This window comes from Molossus molossus, unplaced genomic scaffold (genome assembly GCF_014108415.1).
Source record: "Molossus molossus isolate mMolMol1 unplaced genomic scaffold, mMolMol1.p scaffold_m16_p_10, whole genome shotgun sequence".
NCBI classification, from domain to species: Eukaryota; Metazoa; Chordata; class Mammalia; order Chiroptera; family Molossidae; genus Molossus; species Molossus molossus.
In genome coordinates this window covers 106002916-106023872 of record NW_023425345.1, presented here as the reverse complement: position 1 = coordinate 106023872, position 20957 = coordinate 106002916, and the positions used below count along the sequence as shown (strand labels likewise).

General features: G+C 47.5%; 1 protein-coding gene across 2 annotated transcripts; it reads right to left on the bottom strand.

Moving 5' to 3' along the window:
* Positions 1-687: 687 nt before the first annotated feature.
* Positions 688-19828, bottom strand: SLC25A18 (solute carrier family 25 member 18). Of its 2 annotated transcripts, none has more exons than XM_036252126.1 (9): positions 19720-19828; positions 18484-18606; positions 18190-18245; positions 16382-16472; positions 6317-6435; positions 3311-3473; positions 2076-2230; positions 1414-1489; positions 688-1013 (listed from the first exon to the last, which is right to left on the bottom strand). In XM_036252126.1, the coding sequence occupies exons 1-9, from the start codon at positions 19737-19739 to the stop codon at positions 872-874; spliced, it is 945 nt and encodes a 314-aa protein (XP_036108019.1). In that variant the 5' UTR covers positions 19740-19828; the 3' UTR covers positions 688-871. The 2 variants fall into 2 exon arrangements, with proteins under 2 accessions (XP_036108019.1, XP_036108020.1); XM_036252127.1 differs by having other exon boundaries at positions 3311-3470.
* Positions 19829-20957: the final 1129 nt, after the last annotated feature.

Below are 20957 nucleotides of genomic sequence, written 5' to 3'. Positions count from 1 at the left end.
ACATACAGGTGCTCAGCGTGGTCTCAGGGTTTGACAGCTTCGGGGAGGAAATTGTTCACTAGCTTTGGCCAAGTCAGAAAAGAAAAGAAACTAAGGTTTTAGGGAGGGGTTGCCCTGTGTTAGGCCTAAACACTGTTCTTCCACCCACTCTTCACTTTCATGCCATTTGGTTTTGAAATGAACACAGAAAGGTAGGTGACCACCTGTTCGTTGCAGTCTTTCTGCTTCTTTCAGTAATTACAAGATAAGATTATAACTGGTCAGCTTTATTTCAAACCATTTCCATGGACATGGGTCTGTAAGAGCCTGTTGTTCAGAAGGAGGATGTGGGGCAGGATGGTAGCCCCGCCTTTGCCCAGGTGCTCAGTGTTAGTCGGCCTTATCCATCAGCCAACCACGATGTGAAAGGGTTTGCTTGGTTTTGAAGTTGGTGCTGCTTTTAAGGACATTAATGGTCTCTTTAAACTTCTGATTCTCCTTTTTTCCAAAATGAGTACTAGATCTAACCACAGTTATTTAACCCAGATGAACAGAACTAAGGCCTTCAACTGACTCCAGGAAACAGCTTAAGTGTGAACTAGAGATGTAAAATGCAGAAACAGCCCTCCTATCCTGTCTCATTAAGACCCTACAATTAATACAACCAAGCATGTGCTGTTTTTGTTGTTGAAAGGTAGGTGGCTAGGTCACTGAAGGGAGAATAGGGCTGTAGCCAGCTCGCATTAGAATAAGGTGGTTTCTTCTGAGACAGGTAGCAGCTCTACAACTTAGAGCACAGAACACAGTGTGCTGGGCCAGCCTGCCCTCCCCCTCTAGATCAGGTGGGCTGGATAGTTGGCAGCCAGTGAAGGGTCCTGAGCTCCAGCTGGGTCTACTCGAAGCACTTTAAGATGCGCTCTCCAATACCAATGAAGTAGACGCCTTGGGCAATCCCAAAGAGAGGGGCGATGACCAGGGCCCGGCAGCCTGCTCCTTTAACGAAGGCAGATGGTCCCTCCTGAATCCAGAGTTTCCTGGGGAGGAAGAAGAGCCCTGTGAACTGAGTGGCAGAAGTACACTATGCGCAGTGCTCAGGGACATCCTCTGCAACAGGCCGTGTACATCCTTCCTTTTGGTAGATGTCACTTTCCACAGCAACACCAGATCCCAGGAATGTGGGAGCACTTGGGTTACTAAGCATTGGGTCCAGGCTGTGAAAAGTGGGTTCAAGGTGCTACTTTGGGGGAAGGATGCCTTGGGGATGCAAAGAAGAACAAAGCTCCCAGCACACCCTGCTTTTGTGGAGGGGGAAGGGAAGGGGAGTGAGACGCAGAGCTTGGTGTCGTGCAGCGCTAACCTGTCCTCTAGGTCGGGGCTGGGTGGACACCCTCCAGAGGGACTGACCCCACATCTGTGCAGGGACAGGGGCCTCACCTGGCACAGTCAGTGATCCCACTGTAGCTGTCCTCACCCAGGCCTTTCTTGAGGGTTTGGATTCGAGTTTTCAGAACTAAAGCAAAAGGTAAAATAAGTAGGGAACGTTTTCCTTTGGGTATTCTCTTAACATTAAGTGGCCAGGCTTCCTTCCGTAGCCAGCACACAAAACAGTCCTGAGGCCGCCTCTGCCTGGGCATCTGGAGTGTGGGAGCTGCCCCTCTGGGCTCGTGTCTAAAACAGGAATGAGAAACTGGTCCTTCAGTTCCTCGGGCTGTGGACAGCCCGCCTGCTAGAGGAGCCGCCGCTGCCTCCTGAGGGGAGCACTGTCTGCTCTGTGCGCCTGCCTTCAGCCTTCGATTCTAAAGCACCAGCAACATTCACAGCTGATGCTCACAACTCTACCTGGGGACAAAAGCTAGTGAAGTCAGCACCTAGAAAGTAGGGATTTGTCAGTGACGAGAGAAAGTGAAGGTCTCCTTGACCCCACTTTCTGGGCAGACCTGACTGGCCACAGGCTATATAACCCAAGAATTTTAGGTTGGGCTGTTTCACCTCTATCCTAAAAGTACAGAATTACTACTTACCCTATGAATGACTATGCAGGTGACGAGTCTGTAAAGCAAGTCAACACTAAAGCCCTTGCATCTCTACACACTCACCATCCAGGGGCGTTACTGCGATGGCTGCCACGGAGCCTGCAGCACAGCCTGACACAAAGGAGTGAGCGAAGGAAGCCTTCCCGGTGAGCTCGTTGAGCCCGAGGTGGTTGAGGTTGGCAAACAGGGGGAAGTAGATGACGGAGAATGGGATATCTCTGCAGGGAGGAAGAGAAGCAGCCATGTGCCGCTCGGGGCTGCTGCCCAAAGTCACAGCCAGCCCGTGAGCTGCAGGGGGCAGAGAGGCCCACAGCTCCGCCCTCCTGCCCTGGCACCCATGATAATGTGGGGTGATAGCATAGAGATCAGCTTGACTCGCCTTCCCCCACCATCCTGGCTCATTCCTTCCGCCCTCCGAGCACCTGCAACCTAGTGAAGAGCCAGGCGCAGACCCAATGACTGGTGGCAGCTCTGAAGGGGACACAGGCTGCCGGGAGAGGACGCTGAGCGAGTTCCTGGTGAGGAGCATAAGCTAAGTTTTGAGGGTATGGGACGGGCAGGAAGGTGAAGTTCATTTGTTGCCCAGGGAATAGAAAATTAACCCCTGCGCTGGTCGGGTAGTTCAGCTGGTTAGAGCATCATCTCGATACTCCAGGGCTGTAGGTTCCAACCCTGGTCAGGGCACATACACAAAAAAGTGGAACAACAAATTGATGTTTCTCTCAGATCAATCAGTGAAAAATTTTAAAGATTAACTCCCTCTTTAAAAAAAGAAAAGGAGCCCTGGCCGGTTTGGCTCAGCAGTTAGAGCGTTGGCCTGCGGTCCAGAGAGACCTGGGTTCGGTTCTCGCTGAGGGCATGTACCTCGGTTGTGGTTTGTCCCCGGCCCTGGTTGGGTCATGCGGGTGGCAGCCACTCGATGTGTCTCTCTCACATCAATGTTTCTCTCTCTCCCCTCTCCCCCTAATGTGCTATTAAATGCAAAATGTCCTCAGGTGAGGATTAAAAAGAAGAAGAAGAAAACTAACCCCTGGCATAGGACACTTCTGATCAACTTTAAGGATTTGGGCCAAGTAGCAAAGTCAAATGAGGAGATATATGTACTCATTTACTTAGAGACAGTCTTTTGTACACAGGACATTCTAGGTGCCTTTGGGCCACAGAATGCCCAGTAACGTGGGCCTGGTCACTGGAGAAGGGGCCTAACAGTCGTGTAGGTACCCATGTGTGCAGCCCTGCCTAATCCTGGACAAAATACGAAGCACAGAGATAGTCTGAATATTCTGGGAAGAACTCACCTGAGGAGAGTCGCTCCCAAGCCCCTATAGAGACCAGCCAGGCCCTGGGTGTGAAGCAGCTCCCAGGCAATGAGGGTGGCAGAGGGCCGCTTGTGGGTGGGAGCCGAGCCAATGGTGCAGGGCCTGGGGGAGGAGGGTGCTGGGGCCGAGCCCTGGCGGACTGCTGACGGGGAGAGGACAGGCCCGTCACAGCCCCGGCGGACTGCTGACGGGGAGGGGACAGGCTCCCGTCACAGCCCCGGCGGACTGCTGACGGGGAGGGGACAGGCCCGTCACAGCCCCGGCGGACTGCTGACGGGGAGGGGACAGGCTCCGTCACAGCCCCGGCGGACTGCTGACGGGGAGGGGACAGGCCCGTCACAGCCCCGGCGGACTGCTGACGGGGAGGGGACAGGCTCCCGTCACAGCCCCGGCGGACTGCTGACGGGGAGGGGACAGGCCCGTCACAGCCCCGGCGGACTGCTGACGGGGAGGGGACAGGCCCGTCACAGCCCCGGCGGACTGCTGACGGGGAGGGGACAGGCTCCCGTCACAGCCCCGGCGGACTGCTGACGGGGAGGGGATAGGCCCGTCACAGCCCCGGCGGACTGCTGACGGGGAGGGGACAGGCCCGTCACAGCCCCGGCGGACTGCTGACGGGGAGGGGACAGGCCTGTCACAGCCCAGGCCCAGCACGCTGCCAGCACACGTGTGGCTCCCAGTCCCTAGCTCGGACAGCTCAGACAAGGTGAGCAGCCACTAGGGTTCTGGGGACTGTCCTTATTTTAGAACATTAATTTTTGCCTCCAAATAAACGTTATAAGATGTATACTGTTTAACGAGCTGTCCCTGCTGCACAGGGCGCTTGCCCAGAACATAGCCATCCTTCTCGGCTCTGTCTGGGAAGCTGTGGAAGCATGTCCCCCCCCCCCCCCCGCCAGTCCCTCCTCCTGTTTCCAGTCTGTCTTCTGTTTCTACCATCTCTAAACCTATGTACGTAGTTTCACCCTCTCGTCACTTTGGGACAGGGGAATCCTGCATAGTTTCGGCCTGGTGTGGAAAGGAGCAAATTCTTTCATTTAAAAACGATCTCCTTCAGCTCTGGGCAGTACTGCTCAGTGGACTGGAGCGTCGTTCTGCACACCAAACGGCTGTCTGATTCCCTGACCCCTGGGGGCAGCTGATGGATGTTTCTCTCTCTCCTCTCTCAATTTAAAAATGGATTAGAATAACGTATCTCCTTAGTATTCTTTTTTTTTATCCTCACCCGAGGACATTTTTCCATTTTTTGTTCAGATAGAGCGGGAGGGAGAGAGAGGAAGAGAGAGAGAGAAACATCAATGTGAAAGGGACACATCGAGTGGCTGCCACCAGCACGACCAACCAGGGCCGGGGACAAACTGCAACCGAGGTACGTGCCCTTAGCGGGAACCGAACCCAGGTCTCTCTGGTCCGCAGGCCGACGCTCTAACCGCTGAGCAAACCAGCCAGGGCTTAGTATTCTAAGATTGGGTGGACATGTCCTTTATTCCCTGCATCATTTTATAGAATTTGATTCTTGAGATGTCAACTCATTTTAGTTGAATAAGGCAGAGCTCATAATATAATGAATTAAACATCTACTAGAATGTAATTATTTTTTTCTGAGCGTATTAAATACAAGCATTTCAAATGTGGTGGAGTCCCATTAATGACCACAGGATTCAATTCACCGAAATGGAATATTGATTCTCTTAATGCTCAATGTTTGGGTAGCTTTGCATAGATTATATATTTTTGTTGAAAGGAAGCTATTTCATATTCAGCAGGGCAGAATTTCATCAGAAGAAGCTAGTGACGACATATTTTCTTACGCTGGTAATCTGGGGCCACAGGCCTCAGGCAGTCTAATCAATGAATGTTGTTTTACCCATGTCTTTTAGGTGCACGTGATTCGCCTATATCCTGTCTTTCTCCTCTTTAAAATGTTTTAAGGATACTGAGACTTCTTATCCAAGTTGAAAAACAAAATGGTACAAAGCCTTTTACTCTGCAGAGCAAGCAGTGAGGGCTTCCCAGTGCCTGAACTGGTTCTCTCTGCCGTTCTGCCGGCTGGCCCGGCCCACCTGAGCAGGGCGCATGGGTGGCTGGCTGCAGAAGGGGAAGGGCACCCACATCTATGGGAGACCTTGCCAGGTGCTCTGTTGGGCACATGGCATGTTGGCTTATTAATTTCAGATGTTGTGGTTGGGCCCTGTGTCCCACCCTGCCAGGGTTGGCCTCCTTCCATTAAATGGCCAACCTATGCTCTTACTATATGCTTTGGTACCTACATCACTCTATATTTTTGTGAGGACCAGATTTTAGCAAAGGACCAAACTTTAGAGAAAGCCAAAAAAATAGAAATGGTCCTCTTCTCCCTTTTTATACCTTCCCAATAAAGCCCAGTTCGTAGCATAACACAGTACAGCATAGTAAAGCTTCCATTGGCAAGTATTCATGAGTAGGCCATTGACATTTCCTAAAATCTTTAGAAAATCAAGCCTAAATGTCAAGGCAATATAATAGAGATATTAGGGTGAGTTCTCTGTCCTTCCCAAATCAAGATTTTTCATCTCTGCTATTTGTTCTAGATCTGCAAGTGCTGAGATCAAGAGTAGTAACCATAAAAGATGTCTGCTGCCCTGGCTGGTTTGGCTCAGCATTTAGAATGTTGGCCCACAGACCAGAGATTCCCGGGTTTGGTTCCCACTAAGGGCACATACCTCGGTTACAGTTTGTCCCCAGCCCTGGTTGGGGTCATGTGGGTAGCAAGCAGTCAATGTGTCTCTCACATTGATGCTTCTCTCTCACCTCCTCCCTCTCTCCCTCTCGCTCTATCTGAAGATGAATGCAAAAATGTCCTCGGGTGAGGATTAAAAAAAAGACGTCTGCTGACCTAGAAAGCTGATTGGATCACACAGATTAGCAAATGAGTGAAGATGTGGAAAAAATCTATTCTGACCATGGCCCTTAATTAATTCCATGTGAAGTTGGGATAGGCCTCACCCAAGCGCCCAGCATCCTGCAGCTGAATCTTGAGCATTTCCATGGGACAGGTAACCACCACCTGGCACATTCCAGCTCCACATCCAGCTAGCATCTCCATCTTCAGATTCTGCTGCGTCCTGTGGGACCAGGAGTTGGTATCCCTGTCACAGGCCAGCCCTCCTGTCCCACCTTGGCCAGTGGTTAGGACTTTTCATGCATGGTATTTAGCCTTCTTCCCATTGCCACTCACCCAGCTAAGTAAAGAATTACTTGGCCTTCAGGCTCAGTCTCCTTGAAGATATAACCCTAAATTTAAAACAGGTCGCCACAAAGGTAGCACGGAAGTTGCATGGAAGTTGAAACTGGTGCAGTGAAAATACCCACTGTAGGAACCTGACTGTTCCCGATCCCTTAAGCAACATCACTAAGACAATGGGAAGCAGAAAGAAAACAAAACTACTTGGGGTTGACTTTTAAAAATTCATCAGCATAGCCCTGGCCAGGTAGCTCAGTTGGTTAGTGTCGTCCTGCTACACTGAGTGCAGGTTTGATCCCCAGTCAGGGCACATATAAGAATCAGTCAATGAATGCATAAATAAGTAGAACAATAAACCAATGTTTCTCTTTCTCTCTAAAAATAAATTTTCGTTTTTTGCGTGCCGAGCAGCAGCCGCGGAGGGGTGGGGAGGGGTGGGGAGAGGGGGACTGGGAAAGTTGAAAAAAAATAATAATAATAAAAATAAATTTTCAAAAAATTTATCAGCATAAAAAAAGGCTCATAATCAATGGAACAGAATTGGGAGCCCAGAAATACACCCCTTCTCAACTAACATGTGACAAAAGAGCCAAGAACTGTCAGTGAAGACAGTCTCTTCAATAAATGCTGCTTGAAAAACTGGGTATTCACATGTAAAGGGATGAAACGAGAGCCCTATCTTAGAAAACACAAAATCTAATTTGAAATGGATCAAAGACTTAAATGTAAGACCTGAAATCATAAAACTAGAAAGAAACAGGGGAAAAGCTCCTTGACATAGGTCAACCTAAAAGCACAGCCCAGCCGGTGTGGCTCAGTGGTTGAGCATTGACCCATGCAGCAAGAGGTCGCCGGTTCAATTCCCAGTTGGGGCACATGCCCAGGTTGTGGGCCAGATCCCCAGTGGGAGGCATGCAGGAGGTAGCCAATCGGTGTTCTCTCTCATCAATGTTTCTATCTCTCTTCCTTCCAGTCTCTAAAATCAATAAAGAAAAAATATTTAAAAGAGAAAAAATTTTTAAAAACACAAGCAACAAAAGCAAAAATCAGTAAATAGGACTACATCAAACAGAAGCTACACAGCAAAGGAAACAGCAACAGAATGAAAAGTCAACCTATGGAAAATAACAGAAAATATTTGTTAATCATACATCTGATAAGGGGTTAATATTCAAAATATATAAAGAACTTATACAACTTGATAGCAAAACAAAAGAAAAACAAACAAAAAAAACCCAACAACAACAAATAGTTAAGTTAAAAATTATCAAAGGATCTGGGTAGGCATTTTTTCAAAGAAAATATTGAAGTTGCCAGCAGATACATGAAAAGGTGCTCAACATCACTAATCATCAGTGAAATGCAAGTCAAAACCATAATGAGATCACCTCACATCTGTTAGAATGTCATCCAAAAGACAAGTGATGATAAAGGCTGGTGAATCTGTGAAGAAGAAGGAACCCTCATGCACTGCTGGTGGAATTGCACAATGGTGCAGCCACTATAAGGAACAGTCTGGGGTTTCATTAAAAAATTTTAAATATGGTTGGCACAAAGGGAAAATGACAGTGGAGTGAATGGAAGCTTCACTGACCATCTCCCAGGACCAGAGTGGAATTAAAACTAAAATAAAAAAAAGGTCATCTGGAATAACCAACTGAAGAGCAGCTGGAGAGAACACTTATAACCAGGGACATAAAGAGGACCCCAAATTGAGACTGGTAGGAGGTGTGGAGGCATGAGAGTGCTGGCTGGGCTCCTTCAGGCAGCAGCTGAGGGCTCTCTGAGCAGTGAGAAGTGCCCCCTAAGAAATTGAGGGTTTAATCACCTAAGGCAACAGAAACAAAGGAGAAAATGAACACACGGGACTACATCAAACTAAAAAGCTTCTGCACAGCAAAAGAAACCACCATCAAAATAGAAAGGCTACCCACTGTATGGGAGAGCATCATTGTCAATGATATATCAGATAAGGGGTTAATTTCCAAAATATATAGAGTACTCATACAACTCAACAAAAGGAAGACAAAGAACCCCATTAAAAAATGGGCAGAGGAGCCCTGGCCGGTTTTGCTCAGTGGTTAGAGCTTCAGCCTGCGGTCCAGAGAGACCTGGGTTCGGTTCCCACTAAGGGCATGTACCTCGGTTGCAGTTTGTCCCACCCCTGATTGGGTTGTGTGGGTGGCAATCACACGATGTGTCCCTTTCATGTTGATGTTTCTCTTTCTTTCTCTCTCTCTCTCTCTCTCTCCCCCACTCTATCTGAACAACAACAACAACAAAAAGGAACAATGTCCTCGGGTGAGGATGAAAAAAAATGGGCAGAGGAGCTGAATAGACACCTCTCCAAACAGGACATACAAATGGCCAAGAGACATATGAAGAAATGCTCAACATCACTAATCATCAGAGAGATGCAAATTAAAACAACAATGAGGTATCACCTCACACCTGTCAGAATGGCCGCCATCAACAAATCATCAAACAACAAGTGTTGGCAAGGGTGTAGAGAAAAGGGGACTCTAGTACACTGCTGGTGGGAATGCAGATTAGTGCAGCCACTATGGAAAACAATATGGTGTTACCTCAAAAAATTAAAAATTTAACTTCCATTTGACCCAGTGATCCCTCTTCTAGGAATATACCCTAAGAAGCCTGAAACACCAATCAGAGAAAATATATGTACCCCATGTTCATAGCAGCACTATTTACAATAGCTAAGATCTGGAAACAGCCCAAATGTCCATCAGTAGACGAATGGATAAAAAAGCTGTGGTACATATACCCAGTGGAGTACTATTCAGCTGTAAGAAAGAAAGATCTCTTATCCTTTGAGACGACATGGAGGGACCTGGAAAGTATTATCCTAAGTGAAAGAAGCCAAGCAGAAAAAGACAAATACCACATGATCTCACTTATTTGTGGAATATAATGAACATAACAGTCTGAGGAACAGGGTAGACCCAGAAACATGGAAGTAGGGTACAGACTGACAACCCTCAGAAGAGGGGGTGGTGGGGGAGGGAAGAGATAAACCACAGAACTTATATGCATGTACACATAACCAATGGACATGGACAACAAAGCCAGGGATGGGGCGGGGGGCATAGGGAGGAGGGTGTCAATGGGGTAAAAAAGGAGAAACATCTGTAACAAAAATAAAATAAAAAGAAATTGGGGGTTTAAACCCCAAGCAGGCTCCCCAGCACAGAGTAGTGGAACAGGGAAAGGCACCCACATAACACCTGGCTGTGAAAAACACCAAAGCAGAGGTTCTGTCTGGCAGGCAGAGGCGCTGGGAACACAGACGCCCACCTGAAGGCCAGCACACTAAATTACAGCTACAGCCACTACCTTGGGTTCTGGCAGAGGGAAGGTGGACTGGACTGGAGCTGTGTGAGGAGAGTCAAAGGTTCCTGGCAGTGGGGAGAGAGCTGGGAAAGAGGTCATCAGGAGCCCTATGCTGAGTCATTCCCTCATGCTACAGAAACCATTTTTCTCAGGTAGTCTTTTCCCATCAGCGTGGCTTTAGCCCAGGTGGGAGTGGGGAACAACTGCCCCACCCTTTGGAATTTAACCCCGCCCAGCTGGGAGAAGTGCAACCTGAGGCTCATTAACTGTCAGAGACTACCAGCCAGCCTGCAGGCAGAGATGAGTCTGGGCACTTTGAGTCTTGGGCCCAGCTTATGGTCGTTGGATTTCAGGGCTCTGAGTCGTGAAGGCAGCTGCCTCAGCCCCTGTGCTGAGTCACTAACCTATGTTGCAGAAACCATTTTCTTCAGGCAGAATTTTCCTCTCAAAGCAGCTTTAGTCTGGTGGAAGCAGTTGCCTCACCCACTGGAAATCCTCTTACTTTGCCTGCTGTGAGGAAGATTACTCAAGCAGAAGACTCATTAAGTGACTGAGACTAACAATCAGCCTGCAGGCAAAGGTGGATCTCTGGGATATTTGAATCTTTCCCTGGTCTGCAACTCTACCAGAAGAATAAGCCAGAAGAATAAGACCAGATATTGGTGTTCAGCTTGGTTCCTTCCATAAACATCCAAACCCAGAAGAGGGACCCACAATCTGTGAAACATTGGTATTCACAGGGAGATTTTGGCAGGCTCCACACCCTGCTGAGACAACCAAAATGGTGAAAGAAAAATAAATCCCAAATGAAAGAACTAGAGAATTTTCCAGAAGAAGGGCTAAATGAAATGGAGATAAGCAAGTTATCAGATATAGAGTTCAAAGTAATGATTATGAAGATGCTCAACAGCATAAAAAAAAGATATAGAAACAATGAGAAACTACCAATTGGAAATCAAGAACAACATAACAGAAATAAAGAACACATTGGAAGGAATAACCAGCAGATTAGAAAAATTTGAGGATCAGATCAGCAAATTAGAAAACAGGGTAGAAAAAGAGCCATCAATCAGAGAACCAAAAACCAAAAAAACAGTTAAAAAACAGAAAGACAGCCCTGGCCGGTTTGGCTCAGCGGTTAGAGCGTCGGCCTGCGGTCCCGAGAGACCCGGGTTCGGTTCCCGCTAAGGGCATGTACCTCGGTTGCAGTTTGTCCCCGGCCCTGGTTGGTTGTGTGGGTGGCAGCCGCTCGATGTGTCCCTTTCACATCGATGTTTCTCTCTCTCTTCCTCTCTCCCACTCCCACTCTACCTGAACAAAAACAAAAAACAAAAAAAACAGAAAGACAGTTTAAGAGAGTTGTGGGACAATATGAAACATAACAATATCCACATCATAGGATTACCAGAAGAATAAGACAGTGAGCAAGGGATAGAGAATCTATTTGAAGAAACAGTGACAGAAAATTTCCCTAACTTGGTGAAGGAAAAAGGCATACAAGTTCAGGAAGCACAGAGTCCCAAGCAAGAGGAACCCAAAGAAGCCCATGCCAAGACACATCATAATTAAAATGCCAAAAATTGAAGACAGAGAGATTCTTAAAGGCAGCAAGAGAAAAACAACAGGTTACCTACAAAGAAGCCCTCATAAGACTATAAGCTGATTTCTCAATAGAAACACTACAGGCCAGAAGGAAATGGCATGAAGCATTCAAGGTAATGAAAAACAAGGATCTGAATCCAAGACTACTCTATGCAGCACGGTTATCACTCAAAATAGAAGGGGAAATAAAGAACTTGTCAGACCCCCCCCCCCAAAAAAAAAGACTAAGGGAATATATTACCACCAAACCAGCACTGCAAGAAATGCTAAAGGGATTGCTGGAATAAGCAGAAGAAATAGAGAATGGCAATGAATTAAAATGGCAATAAATAAGTACACGTCAGTAATAACCTTAAATGTAAATGGATTAAATGCTCTAATCAAAATACACAGAGTAGCTGAATGGAAAGAAAGCATGACCCATATATAAGTTGTCCACAAGAGACCCACCTCAGAACAAAAGACTGGTTGAAAGTGAAGGGATGGAAAAAATTTTTCAAAGCAAATAGAAATGAAAAAACAACAACAAAAAAGCTGGGGTACCAATACTCAAATCTGATAAAATAGATTTCAAAATGAAGGCCACAACTAGACACAAAGAAGGCCACTACATAATAGTAAAAGGATCGATCCAACAAGAGGATATAACCTTGGTAAACATATGCACCCAATATAGGAGTACCAAAATATATTTTAAAACTTCTGGAGGACTTCAAGGGAGAAATTGACAGCAATACAATCATAGTAGGGGACTTCAACACCCCACTGACATCACTGAATAGACCCTCTAGACCAAAAACTAACAAGAAAACAGAGACCCTAAACAATGCACCAGATTACATGGATTTAATAGATATTTAAGAATTAGCACCCCAAAACTGAAGAATACACATTCTTCCCAAGTGCACATAGGCCATTCTCAAAGATAGACCACATGTTAGGACACAAACTAAGTCTCTACAAGTTTAAGAAGACTGAAATATCAAGCATCTTCTCAGATCACAATGGCATGAAACTAGAAATTAATAAAAACATTCAAATACATGGAGGCTAAATAGCATGTCATTAAACAATGAATAGGATACTAAGGAGATCAAGAAGAAATAAAAAAACTTCCTGTAAATCAATGAAAATCAACACACACCACCACCAAATCTATGGGATGCAGCAAAAGCAGTCCTGAGAGAGAAGTTCATAGCATTATAGACCTACCTCAAGAAACAAAAAAAAATTCGAATAGACTATCTAACTCTACAACTAAAAGAACTAGAAAGTAAACAAAAAGAAAAACCTAGAGAAAATAGAAGGAAATAAATAGTAAAGGTCAGAGTGGAGACACATGACATAGACACTAAAAAACAATTTAAAAAATCAATGAAACAAAGAGCTGGTTCTTTGAAAAGATAAACAAGATTGATGAACCTTTAGCCAGATTCACCAAGACACAAAGAGAGAGAATCCAAATAAACAAAATAAAAAATAAAAGAGGAGCCCTGGCCGGTTTGGCTCAGCGGTTGGAGCGTCGGCCTGCGGTACAGAGAGACCCGGGTTCGGTTCCCGCTAAGGGCATGTACCTCGGTTGCAGTTTGTCCCCGGCCCTGGTTGGTCGTGCGGGTGGCAGCCACTCGATGTGTCCCTTCACATCGATGTTTCTCTCTCTCTCTCTCTTCCTCTCTCTCTCTCCCGCTCTATATGAACAAAAAATGGAAAAATGTCCTCGGGTGAGGATAAAAAAAAAAAAAAGAAAAAAAAATAAATAAATGAAAGAGGAGAAGTAACAACACCAATAATGAGCACTCAGAAAGGGAAACTAAAAAAAAATCCCACTTAACATTGCAACAACAACAATAAAAATAGGATACTTTGGAATAAACTTAACCAAGGAGGTAAAAGACTTGTTCAGAAAATTATAGGACATTGTAAAAAGAAACAGAGGAAAATATAAAAAAGTGGAAGCATATACCATGTTCATGGATTGGGAGACTCAACATCATTAAAATGTTCATAGTACCCAAAGCAATCTATAGATCCAATGCAATCCTTATTAAAGTACCAATGGCATATTTCACAGATCTAGAACAAATACTCCAAAAGTTTATATGGAATTTAAAAAAGACCCTGAATAGCCACAACAATCTTTATATGAAAGAACAAAGTGGGAGGGATCACAATACTGGATATCAGGTTATACTACAGAGCCACGGTAATCAAAACAGCCTGGTACTGACACAAGAACAGGCATATAGATCAATGGAACAGAATAGAGAATCCAGAAATTGACCCAAGACAATATGCACAATTAATATTCGACAAAGGAGGTAAGAGCATACAATGGAGAAAAGACAGTCTCTTCAATAAATGGTGTTGAGAAAATTGGACAGGTACATGCAAAAAAAAAAAAAAAATGAAACTAGACCACCAACTTAAATCATACACAAGAATAAACTCAAAATAGATAAACAACTTAAATGTTAAGTCATGAAACCATAAAAATCCTAGAAGAAAATATTAGCAGCAAAATTTCAGACATCATACATAGTAGAATTCTCACTGAAACATTGTCTAGCGCAAGAGAAACAAAGGAAAAATTAATAAATGGGACTATATCAAACTAAAATGCTTCTGCACAGCAAAAAAATCAGCATCAAAATGAAAAGGGAACCCACTCTGTGGGAGAACATATTTGCCAATGATACATCTGATAAGGGGTTCATATAAAAAATATATAGAGTACACATACCACTCAACAAAAGGAAGATAGATAATCCAATTAAAATGGGCAGAGGACCTGAATAGATACTTCTCCAAAAAGGACATACAAATGGCCAAGAGACATATGAAGAAATGCTCAACCTCACTAATCATCAGAGAGATGCAAATTAAAAGGACCATAATGTATCACCTCACACCTGCCAGAATGGCCGCCATCAACAAATCATCAAACAAGTGCTGGCGAGGATGTGGAGAAAAGGAGACTCTGGTACACTGCTGGTGGGAATGTAGACTGGTGCAGCCACAATGGAAAACAGCTTCCTCAAAAAATTAAAAATGGAACTGCCATTTGACCCAGTGATCCCACTTGTAGGAATATATCCTAAGAAGCCTAAAACACCAATCAGAAAGAATACACGCACCCCTATGCTCACAGCAGCACTATTTACAATAGCTAAGATCTGGAAACAACCCTGGCCGGTTTGGCTCAGTGGTTAGAGCGTCGACCTGCGGTCCAGAGAGACCTGGGTTCGGTTCCCGCTAAGGGCATGTGCCTCGGTTGCAGTTTGTCCCCGGCCCTGGTTGGTCGTGCGGGTGGCAGCCACTCGATGTGTCCCTTTCACGTCGATGTTTCTGTCTCTCTTCTTCTCTCTCCCTCCCACTCTATCTGAACAAAAAATGGAAAAATGTCCGCAGGTGAGGATAAAAAAATAAATAAATAAATAAATAAATAAGATCTGGAAACAGCCCAAGTGCCCATCAGTAGATGAATGGATCAAAAAGCTGTGGTACATGTACACAATGGAGTACTATGCAGCTGTAAGAAAAAGAGATCTCTTACCCTTTGAGATGACATGGAGGGACCTGGAGAGTATTATGCTGAGCAAAATAAGCCAGTGAGAGAAAGACAAATACCACATGATCTCACTCATTTATGGAACATCATGAACAAAATAAGCTGACGATCAAAATAGCTCTAGAGACATGGAAGCAGGGAACAGACTGACAAATCTCGGAAGGAAAGGGGTGGGAGGGATGGAAAGAGATCGACCAAAGAGCTTATATGCATATAGACATAACCAATGGACACAGACAATAGTTTGGGGAAAGCAGGAGGGGGGTGGGAACAGGGAGGAGGGTGTCAATGGGGGAGCGGAAAGGGGGGAACATCTGTAATATTTTCAACAATAAAAGTTTTTTCAAAATTAAAAATATGCCCTGGCCGGTTTGGCTCAGCGGTTGGAGCGTCGGCCTGCGGTCCGGAGAGTCCCGGGTTCGGTTTCCGCTAAGGGCACGTACCTCGGTTGCAGTTTGTCCCCGGCCCTGGTTGGTCGTGCGGGTGGCAGCCACTCGATGTGTCCCTTTTACGTCGATGTTTCCCTCTCTCTCTCTTCCTCTCTCTCCCTCCCACTCTGTCTGTACAAAAAATGGAAAAATGTCCTCGGATGAAGATAAAAAAAATTAAAAATATAACTACCATATTATCCCGTAATTCCACTTCTGGGTAAATATCCAAAGGAAACAAAATCACTATGTTGAAGAGACATCCGTTCCCCCATGTTCACTGCAACATTATTTACAATAGCCAAGACTCAGGTTGGAAACAAACTCATAGCAAAAGAGATCAAATTTTTGGTATGAGGGTGGAGGAAAGGAACTGGGTGAAGGAGATCAACAGGCACAAAATTCCAGTTACAATAAGTCCTGGGGAGTGGTGTACAGGTGGTGACTCTGGTTAACACCACTGTGTGGTGAATTTGAAAGTTGCTAAGAGAGTAGATCCTAAAAGTTCTCATCACAAAAAAAAAAATAATTTCTGTAACTCTATTTCATAATATATGTGTATGAAGTAATTGTTATACACTTTAAACTTATACAGTGCTGTATGCCAATTAAACTCAAACAATATTCATCCTAGTTGATGTATATATATTCTATATGTTCTATCATTTCCAAATTACACCAGCTCATTTTCTCCCTTTACTTTCCATCTACCAGAATCCACATTAACCCTCAGCCATTTGTGGTACATATTTATATATACACACACAAGTAAAATGAGGCAGAGTTGCAATCCTCTGCCTGCTATCTTCCAAAAAATAAAAAACAAAAAAAAGACACGCAGTGAAGAATTTCCATCCCCAGCCCGCACCTGGCCGTACCCATCTTCCATGAGCAACTGCCGGAAAAAGTCATTGGCTGCCAGCTTGATGGCCTTCTCTGGAGTGACCAAGGTGAGGTTCACGGCAGCTCCTGGGAGTAAACAGCAAAGATGAGGAGCTAAGACCATCAGATGTCCCAATGCCCAGAACATGCCGCTCACGTAGGCATCCTACTCTCAGAGGTTGTTTCTAGTGTAAAGGGGGCCTCTTGGGTGGGGGTGGGGAGCGTCAAGAAGAGTTCATCTCTCCTCCCACTACATTTTCCTTTAAAAAAAAATTCTTGCCCTGGCTGGTTTGGCTCAGCGGTTAAAGCATCGACCTGCGGTCCAGAGAGACCTGGGTTCGGTTCTCGCTAAGGGCCTGTACCTCAGTTGCACTTTGTCCCTGGCCCTAGTGGGGTTGTGTGGGTGGCAGCCACTCGCACTCGATGTGTCCCTTTCACATCGATGTTTCTCTCTCTCTCTCTCTCTTTCTCTCTCATCCTCTCTCCCTCCTGCTCTATCTGAACCAAAAATGAAAAAATGTCCTCGAGTGAGGATTAAAAAAAAATTTGTTTTTAAATTCTTTTTCTTTATTAATGTTAGAGAGGAAGGGAGAGAGAGAGAGAGAGAGAAACATCGATGAGAGAGAACATCAACTGGCTGCCTCCTGCACGCTCCCCACTGGGGATCAGGCCCACAACCTGGACATGTGCCCTGACCGGGAATCAACTGGCGCTCTTGGTGCAGGGTCGATGCTCAACCACTGAGCCACACTGCTGGGCACATTTTCCTGTTTTAATGCATGTATTTCCTTTAAGGACTCGTCAGTTCAGTTATTAGGACATCTGTCCTTGCTAATGCTGCCCATCTCTGATGAGAAGTGAGCAGTCTCCCAAATTAAGCACCAACATAAAGGCCCTGGGGGACAAGCACTGGTGTCAGCTTCTCTGCTGTGTTAGGCCGGCCCATTGGCGGCTCTGTGGGTCTCAGAGGTTTTCACTCTGTTCCTAAGGGCACCAGCTCCTCAGCTCCTCCTCAGCCCCGCTCTACCCGTTTCCCAGGGCACAATCATGGCTGTGCCCCCTGGGACGGGACCCGTGCGGGTAAGGGCCACCCAGCACCTCCTTTCTAGGAGCCCAGAGCCCTTCCATTCTCTGTCCTCAGCAGCCGCAGCCTCTTGTGCTGTTGGTGGGTGGACGCGCTGACAGCCCTGAAAGAGGACAGGAAGGAGAACGGGGGTTTGGGGCTCACTTGCCTTCATCACCACACAGGGAGGCAGTGGTTGAGTCCAGAGAGAATTTAGGACTCCTGGGCCCCTCAGTGTACTTGGGGGCGTCCCCCAACCTCACAGTAACCACTCCTGGGCCCCTCGGTGTACTGGGGGGGTCCCCCAACCTCACCGTAACCATTCCTGGGTCCCTCAGTGTACTTGGGGGCGTCCCCCAACCTCACCGTAACCATTCCTGGGCCCCTCGGTGTACTGGGGGGGTCCCCCAACCTCACCGTAACCACTCCTGGGCCCCTCGGTGTACTTGTGGGCGTCCCCCAACCTCACTGTAACCACTCCTGGGCCGCTCGGTGTACTTGGGGGGGTCCCCCAACCTCACCGTGACTACCCCCGCGTCTACCAAGGAACAAGAGGGCCTGTGAAGAGCAATGTGGCCCAAGGTTTCCTGGTAGCCCAGGCTCAGCCCATCCATTTCCTAGACAGAAAGAACGCCACTTCCAAATGTCCTATAAACTTCTAGAATCTGACACCCCTATGCCACACCCTCTGTCCTCACTTGGTCTAAGCCAGGCTTCCCCCAGCACACCTGGTGAGCCCACCTTGGTACATGCCCAGAAAGCCTTCCGCCCTCGCTGTCTTCGTCAGGCAATCTATCCTAGAAGCGGAGGCCAGAGAAGGAAATTAGTGGTGAACAGGAGGCTGCTCCATGACCCCTTCCCTTCACCTAACGCTCTAATCCTGCTGGCGCTGGCTCGTGGCTGCTGACCATCTCGCCCACCTCCCTTCCTCACACCCCAATCTTGTACACTCTCTAAAGAGGCTACAGAGGAGTGAGGCCCCCATCTCTCCTCGGGGAGCCCCCTCTCCTTACCCACTTCCTCGCCAATACCTACATTCCTTTGTAGATATCTTTCCCATGCTGGTTCTGAAGTCGAGTCTTGGCCAAGTCGATGGGGAACACACAGGTCACCCCCACGAGCCCTGCCACGCCTCCATTGATGAGTTTTGCTGTGACACTAGGCCAAGGGAGGTGCAGAGTGAGGGGCGGCAGGCGCAGGCACAGGGAAGGAGGCTGGCTGCAGAGGGCTGCACACCTCACTGGGTGGGGGTGGACCGAGGTGGGCAGGAGGGCAGGAACCGAGCAGAGCACGGGCAGCCCCACTGGTGCCAGAGGCCCCTCTCCTCAGCCTCCCCCCTCCCCCAGCAGCCCCTGTGGCCAACCTGTTGTGCCTCCCTCCCCTGGTCGGGTTCCAGAGACAGGTTAGGGGCCAGGACCAGGAAAGCATGGCCACTTCCTTCAGGGACACTACCCTCACCAGGGCGGAAGCATCTTGCCTTAACCCCACAGGGAGATGGTCATAAAGGTAGGACACTGCAAGGGCTTCTGGGAAGGGTGCCGAGTGCCAGCTCTGCCCCCGGGGCCCCAGTATGTTGCAGGGGGTTCTCAGCTGGGCCTCCAAGTAGCCCCTTCAGAGTTTCCACCAAAGGCCTGTTGTCTGGCTTGCCCCCATTGTTAGGGCTGCACGGACACATTCTCAAACACACTGACGTTTCTTAGACTTAAGGTCGATCAGAACTGATTTTGAATCCTGGCCATTCTGTTAGTTAAGCAGGTCATCTCTCTTCTGGGATCCTTTGATTTCCCCTCTGTAAAACTGGTTAGTGCATTTGGTAAATGATAGCTATTGTTAACAGAGAACACACTTTTCCGACATTGAGAGTTTCTAGTCAGCATGTGATAACCAGGGTTCAATTATTGAGATTATCTGATTCTAGCCCAAAGTCACTTTATATAATGTGGGCCTCCTCATCCTTGAGAAGTTTCTAAGAGTCTGAAAATAGAAAATAAAGCTTTGTCAGCTTCTTGAAGCCCAGTAACACTTATCTTTCTGGCCAGAGGCAGATGGGAGCAAAATATTTGGAGGTAGATCACTTGGAAGTGGTGAGAGTAGATAATGGACTTAAAATTTTCAGTCTGAGGAGATGCAGTCCAAACAATAACAAACTAGCATTTATATTTAAATATGCATATGTATAGGGAAGGACTTTTTGGTGAACAGGAAAATGTTTCTCCCGCGGTCCCGCAGCAGCGCTTGCCCTAGCCGGCGGCCCGGGCTCAGCCCGCTTACCTGGGGTCCTGCCGGGACATCCTCCGCGGGCCGAGGGCGCTGTGGGTCCGGGGCGCGAGGCGGCTCGGCTCGTTCGCCCGTGGGCAGACGGCTGGCTGCAGCGGAAGGAGTGGAGTCCGTTCCCCTGGCCGGAGCCGCGGGCGCAGAGCCGCCCTCCCAGGCTCAGGCCAGCGCCCCCTCCCGGGTGCAGCCACACGCGCAGGGCAGACCTGCTCCGCGCTGACGCTGCCCGCCGGTCTGCGACCTGCCCTCCGGCGCCTTCGGCTTCGGGGATGGGGACCAGAAGAGAGGCGGCGAGGGAAGAAGGGCCCCGGCCGAGCGGGGAGAGGAGTCCCGGCGCAGAGCCGCAGAGCGCGGGCGCCGACGGACCCGGGGCAGCATTCCGAGTGGCTGTGGATTCGGAACCCTCTCCTAGCGTCCAAGAACACAACCGAGCGCTCACGATGTTCTGAAGGTACCTTTTGGCTCTCAAAATGTGTCTTAGGACCTTCCTATGACCCTGTTGAATGACCGGGCCGCATTAAGACCGCGGACTTATACTTGATGCATCTGGAAAGCACCAGGGACAGTGCCAGGCCGTGGAAACGACAATAACCAAGCGGTCGCAGCCTGCAGCCTGCGAGGAGGGCTCCTGGGTGCTGGTGGAGGGGGGCGGGGCCCTGAGGGGGCGCTTCTCCGCAGACTCGGGCCAAGCTACCAGAGCTCCGCCCCTCTGCCGCCTGCCAGCCTATCAGACACGCTCTACCCTCTCCTGCCCTATCAGATGCTCTGCCCTCTCCTGGCCTATCAGAGGCTCTGCCTTCTCCTGATCTATCAGACACGCTCCGCCCTCACCTGGCCTATCAGATGCTCTGCCTTCTCCTGGCCTATCAGACAGCTCTGCCATCTTCAGGTATTTTGTAAGAGGAAGAGAGATCAGTTTACCCTGGGGCCTATTGATCCACTCAGAGAGCATTTACTGGGTGCTCAGCACTGATAATCCCAGGTCTGGGATGTAATAGTGAGCAAAAGACTGAAATCGTAGTTTTCAGGGACTTAAAATTTAAGAGGAGATATATAATAAATGAAATAAATCCTAAGGATACCAGTGATAAATACTCTGGAGAAAGAAATTCAGAAGGGAAGGACAATAGGATATGTCAGTGGGGTGGGGTGACACAGTCATCGGTCAGGCAAGACCTCATAAGATCTTTGGCTTTTATTCTGAGTACAAAGGAGAAACAGTGGGAGAGTTGTCA